Source organism: Elephantulus edwardii, unplaced genomic scaffold (assembly GCF_000299155.1).
Source record: "Elephantulus edwardii isolate Elephantulus edwardi_28Jun2011 unplaced genomic scaffold, EleEdw1.0 scaffold00214, whole genome shotgun sequence".
Classification (NCBI taxonomy): Eukaryota; Metazoa; Chordata; class Mammalia; order Macroscelidea; family Macroscelididae; genus Elephantulus; species Elephantulus edwardii.
The window spans coordinates 2394848-2401463 of record NW_006399964.1 but is presented as its reverse complement, the minus strand read 5'-3'; the positions used below and the strand labels follow the sequence as shown (position 1 = coordinate 2401463).

General features: G+C 40.6%; 1 protein-coding gene across 1 annotated transcript in view; it reads right to left on the bottom strand.

The window, feature by feature from the left end:
• Positions 1 to 3638: 3638 nt before the first annotated feature.
• CNST (consortin, connexin sorting protein) overlaps positions 3639 to 6616 on the bottom strand; it is a 121414-nt gene continuing 118436 nt past the window's right edge. Inside the window, exon 12 of the mRNA XM_006897740.1 lies at positions 3639 to 3844. Coding sequence (XP_006897802.1) covers positions 3639 to 3844 — 206 coding nt within the window. The remainder of the gene's footprint in view (positions 3845 to 6616) is intronic.

Here is a 6616-nt window from a genome sequence, read left to right as displayed (position 1 = left end):
GTGCACCTCTGGGATTGCAGTGCAGCTTCTTGCCACTAGGCCACCAGAACTTCCTTGGCACTCTTAATTCTTCTTGAAGTTGGAAGCAGCAAGATAAATGAAAAAAGGACTTGGGAGTGGGTTTTCTCATTGAAAAGGATGTGATTACTGATGTAAGCATCAAATGAGTTAAGTGTAGGAACTGTACATACATTGCATCAATCAGGACGTATGTGTGAGTTAACAGTAAGCACACAGAAATAAAGTTATTGAGGTCAGTAGAATGACTGTTCTCCCCAGACTGCAAGTGACTGTTAGCAGGTCAGTTTCAGCAAAAGAGGAAGACAGCTGAAGAGTTCCCTGTCCACCTTCTCGTTTACTGCTCAGCCCCCTTCTCTGTCCCTGCTGTCTCCAGTGACCTCCTGCAGTTCCAGCAAGGCTCAGACACATCTGTCCTTTCACATCTGTCCTATCTTCAAGTCCCAAACCCTCCTCACAGCCTCCATTACAAGGTGAATGTCCTGGAGGATGTTGATCTCCAACTCAGGGAATGGATTTTCAGGGGGATTTTTAGGTACTGTGCCAGCAAGCGTCCAAGGAGCAGAGGAACCTCTGAGACGTCCTGGCCAGTTGTTGCCAAGGTGGTTATGACTTGTGGTGGACCTGCGTGTGTCAGATTAAAGCTGAAATTATTCTTCCCATGTTGCAAGGCAGGATCAGTCTTTGGAGAGGGATGTCATGCTTGGGAGGGTGGAGGGAGAACGCAGGAGAAGGTGGCCCTTGATGAGATGGACTGATTCAGTGACTGCCATAATGGGGGTAGGTGTGTTGGAGACAATAAGATTGGCACAGGATAGAGCAGGGTTTAGGGCTATTGTACATAGGGTCACTATGAGTTACGAATGATTCAACGGCACATAACAACAATTATTCTTCCAGGGCACCTGTGGGTAGACTTAAACAGACAACCTTCCAGTTAGGAGTGAAGTCTGTCAAGAGTTTACACCATTCAGGGCCTTACTGAAACCCAGAACTCGAACTCATTGTTGTTGAGTCAGTTCCAACTTGTATTGCAAGCTTCCTTGGATTTTTGAGGCTCCACATTTCAAAGGGAGGAGACTGGTGCATTCAAATCTCTGGAGACGCTAGGCCATTGGGTTTGCAGCACAAGTTGCTACAGACTAGGTTCCCAGAGGTCCCTGGGTCCTGACAGACTTCCCAAAGCAGAGGGCCACACCTGTGGGGCCAGGCCAACAGCAGAAGTTCCTTTATTTTCACTACACGGTTTTTCTCAACACCCAAGGACTCAAATTAATGGAGACATTTTGTTAGTGTAGATTTAAATTACAAGCTAGATCTGATAACCTAAGATACGGTTCTTAAGGAAGACAAGATTGTTGAAAACAGTTGTCAGAACTGAAATGAAGGGAAAACAGCATTTTGGTAAAATCAGATACTCTCTTTATGTTTGAGAGAACAACCTTTTCATCACCAGGTGGAAGTACTCCAATTCATGCAGTAAATGACTATTGCCTTTTAAAAATTTGCCCTAATTTTCCTAGTAGAGATTTGCTGCCCATTTTAAGTCAAGATATTAATATGTTCCAGAGGTCACTTCTCTCTCCCCTGGGAAGGGGTGAGCACGTGGCTTCTCTGATGTTCAGTAGATCCCCTTTCTTCCAGGGCTCTTAGCTCACAAGGCCCACGGAGCTTCGGCTTCAGAAGTGGCCCGGTGGCCCCCAGGCAAATGCACTGTCTCAGATCCTATTACACACACTCCTATTACACACACTCCAACAGCGACCTAAAAGAAGCTGGCAGGAGGGAAATTTTACCTTATCTTGACTTAAAACGAGCAGAAATCAGCATCAACAAATCAGTGAAGGTAAAACTGAAGAGCTTCGGCTCTGGTGGGGCTGTGCCCCACAGCAGATGTGTGAATGAATTTTATAGAACCACACTGTGAGTACCGGCAACATTTTACATATTTACATACAGTTGGAATAAAAAGTCTTAAAATTTACAATAGAACATTAAAATAATCTTCTAATAAAGTCAGCCTTAAGTATAAGGAATCTGGATTTCAATATCTTACACGCTTCTAAATAAATATCTTTGATCTATAACCTTTTTAAAATATTACAGTTTATGATGACATGATGCAAACAAGTCAAACAGTATTACAAGTGAAAATAAAACATCAATTTAAAAATAAACAAGCCTAAAAACACACTAAACTCAAAATAGAATCAAACTATTAAGTACATGATAATTAAATATATAACCTCATGATGATCAAATGCACACACAGCAACACACTTCCAATGAATATTAAAAAAAGTCCTTTGAAATTCATGTCATCTAAATAAATAAGCAGGAACACAAAGGGAGGGGACTGTACCAGCCAGGAACAACTAGAAAAGAACTTCTCCCTTTTTCTTCCAAATGATCCTAACAGAAAAACGTTAAATAAAAATCACTTGCTGAAAAAACCGTAATTTATGTGCTTACTGGTTTAAAATGCTGCCTATGATCTAAAAAGCCAAAGTAAAGCATTGTAAATGTTAGACCGCTGTACCTAGCTAACAGTTCTGAATAAAAATAAGACATGTGCCTATATAAGGTGATTGGATTTCCGCCTCATGATCTTGGGTCTCATCAAACCCATGGCAGGATGCACATTGTGACACCAAAAGGCATGATCTGTTACGAATTAATTACATGGTGATTTCATTTCATTTGACAAAGTGCTCATTTAGTTCACATGACACCAGAATTGGAAAATGTGGAGCATGAACATATCTTTGCATCTTGGTGTTTACAACATGACAGGTGCTCAGCCAATATCTGATGAATGAAGTCCTCCATCCATCAGATTTTAGGAATTACTCTGCCTGAGACCCGGGACAAACTCTTCAACACCTTCTCTAGACTTGTGACTGATTTCTGGTGAGGCAAAAGATAAGTTGCCACATAATATTTCATAATTTCTCATTTTAGGGCCAAAGGCTTATCAGATACAACTTGTAACAGATAATCCTTCTTTGAAGAATTGTGCCTGCACATCTGTAGCAAAAGAATGGTCTTTGTTATTCTTATGTGGTATTTGTTTAGAATAAGTGCTGAAAACACACACACACACACACACACACACACACAATCATTTGACAAATGGGGAAGTGAACTGAGCAGTGACTCACGAAGCCTACATCATAAGGTTAACTAAAAAAGACAATTAATCCAGGATATCTCCTTTTGACTACATGTAGGCTTATTGCGTGATGGGTGGAAGCAGTATCTTTGGACCAACAAATGTAAACCAGTGTTCTTTAACCATTAGCTTGACAAGGCTGCTGAAAATGATGTGGCCTTGGCTCTGTCTGGAAGCTGAGAGCACCCCACTCTCTGGAAGCCACGAGGAGGAGGTGGATGTGCTTGTCAAAGACCTCCTTTCTGTCTTCAGCTCTCAGATGGCCATCAGCCTCTACGTGATGACCACTGCTTGGCTCATCTGGGTTGCCACTGAAAGCTGTACTTTCTGATGTCCATGGGAGGGAGGAAGAAGAGGGCAGGCTACAGAACTCTTGAAATAAAAGCGGCTTTCAAAGGTTCCTATCTTCGATGCTCACTGCCAGCACGCCTGTTCTTCATGCATGCTGCTAGGAGAGGTAGATCCAGTGCTTAATTCCTGCCATTCCCTGCAGAAACTTGGTGTAATAGAAGTCCATGTTATCTGCGAAGTCTGTGCAAACGGGTGACTCCATGTCACCGAAAGTGCAGTACAAGGCCGTTCCTCCAATGCTGAGGAAAACAGTCACTATGCACAGTAAGATCAGCAAAATACAGGAGCCGCCACCGCCTTCATCTGCAAACACATGAAAACAAGAGATGGCAGAGTGAGGCCCAACAAAGAAATTCCAGCGTCTGTTGTCTTCTGACTGTTCAAGTACGTTAGCCAAACATTTTGATGCTAGTCTTAGAGGCATAAGAAAGAGTTAATAACAGTACACAGGCATGGAGCTTGTGAATGTTAAAATTAAAATCGGTTCATTTATATAATGAATGCAATCTCTTACATTAAGACAAAAAAAAAGAGTCAAAGGACAGCCATACTCTGATGCACACTATTTGAGAGTATATATTATGACCTCACTATGAGAACATCTTTGGAGTTTTCAACACTGGACCACCTTAAAGTCAAATTGATATGAAATAATGTAAATTTCCTTAGTGGGATTCCATTTTCACATTAATATTATTCCATTTTATTCTTATCATTTACCGTAATGGTGACATTTTTAGCTAATGATGTGACTTCTTTCTATTTAGCTTAACATTTTTAGCAGGTTCGTAAAGACATGCATTTTCCTATGTCACCTGGCTTAAAAGCTAAAGGGTCATAATCATTCACAATAAAAGAAAAATTTAAAAATAAATTTGGAAAAAGTCTGTAAAGTTGTGTAATCTACAGTAAGATGAGAATATGTGGGAACTATCTTGTTAGGCAACATGGCAGTGATTTAAATGTTAACTCATCCTCCACACAGAGTCACTTTTGGGAGTAAACAAGAATATAAAAAACGCTGCAAAGCTGGGGTGACAGGTGTGAAGCAGAGCTGTCTCAGCAAACAGGAACCCAAGGTGCGGCATGCACATGGGAAACCCACTCTTAAGAATTAGCGTGTGGATCTGCGCTGTATCAGACAACATATATACTAGGAGGTTCAATGGAGATATGTATCTATATAAAGTCTGGAATAAGGTTACAATAGAATTGTGAAATCATTCATTTAATGGAATATTGTGATCTTTTAAAAAATAAAATTAGTATGTTCTCTCTAGAAAGATGTCCAAGATTCACTGTTATATTTTAAAGGCTACCTAATGTTATAATACGAGCCCATGTGTATTTATTTCAATATGATGTGTGTCTAATGTGTGTATAAATTACAAAGAGACGCATAGCACAATGAAAAAACTTTTTTTCTAAAAAAACCTAACTGGGTGGGAGGGGGGCAGGTAGGAAAATGTGCAACAATGAATGAATGGAAATCTAAGTTCTTTATAAACTTACAATAAAATTTCAATTAAGAAAAAAAAGAGAGACTCATAGCTGATCCTCCGGCAGGTTTTTAGAGGTTTTAAATTCCACAGAAGGAGATTGTCTGTTTTGTCCTCAGAGCAACTGATGTAACTGAAATTGCCTTTGGGTTTGCAGCATAATCCCTGACCCACTAGACCACCAGATCTCCTCCTACACACACAGATACACACAAACTATGACAAACAGAGTAAGGAACTTTACAGCAATACTCTGGGGTAAGGGGCTGGGAGGATTTAGGATTTAAAACTTTTTGCTACATTTAAATTTTTATGATTTGCATTTTCTACTTTTAAGATAAAAATAAAATTCTACAAGACAATATAAATAAAATAGATTTTTACATGCAAATATGTGAAGTCTGAACATCAGAGTACCTTGAAGTTGTAATGTTGTGGTTGGGAGCCACTGAGTCGACTACATTTCAGAACAGCACTATGAACAACAGACCTGACCCTGGTCCTATCCCGCACCGTCCCCATGCAGAGCTCTGTCCTGCTCAGCCTACTGTGGAAGTCACTGTGTCAATCATCTTGGTGAGGGTCTCCCTCTATTTCACTGATTCTCTACCTTTCCCAGAAGGATGTTACTCACCAAGGACTACTTCTCCTCCTGAAAATATTCCCTGAGTGAGTAAGTTCCTCCATCCTTGCTTCTGAGGAGCACTCTGGTTTCACCTCCTTCAACAGATTTGTTTGTTCTTTTGGCAGTCCTAGGGATATTCAACACTCTTCTCCAACACCCCAATTCAGAGGCATCTATTCTTCTTCAGTCTTTTTTATTCATTTTTCAACTTTCAGATGCATAGGAATTCAAAACATCATAACTTGGATTAGAAGCACCTTAGTCTTTAAACTGATATTTCTCCTCTTTAGAAACTTTGACAGATCCAGGCCATGGTTTTCTCAATTGCTTGCTATTATGCATCTGAAAACTGGATAATGACAAAGGATGACAGAAGAATCAATGCCTTTGAGTTGTGGTGCTGAGGAAGAGAACTGAAAGTGTTATGGACTACTAAGAGAACAAACAGGCCTGTCCTACAGAGGATGAAACTCCATCTCATATACTTTGGGCATGTTGCCAGGAGGGACCAGTCCTTGGAGAAGGACTCATACTTGGAAGGGTAGAGGTCAATGCAAGAGAGGAAGATCTGGATGATACGGATTGACAGAGGATTATAGCAAGAGAGGCAGGCATGTCAGAGATGGTGAGACTGGCTCAGGATAGGGTAAGGTTCACAGCTATTTTTCATAGGGTTGCTATGAGTCATAGTTACCTCAACAGCACATAACAACAACAAACCATGGGTACTGACTGTAAATCCCAGCGGAATAATAGCCTTTACAACTTCAATCTTTTCTCTATCATGATGTTGCTTTTTGGTCTACTGGTGAGGATTTTGTTTTCTTGCTGTTAATATGTAAGTTAATATATAATTGGCTTGGCTCTGTAGTCAACAGTCTTGGCACCAGCAGCCAGGAAATTAAAAGGCGCATTGCCATGGGAAAGTCTGCTGTTAGGGACCTCTCCAAA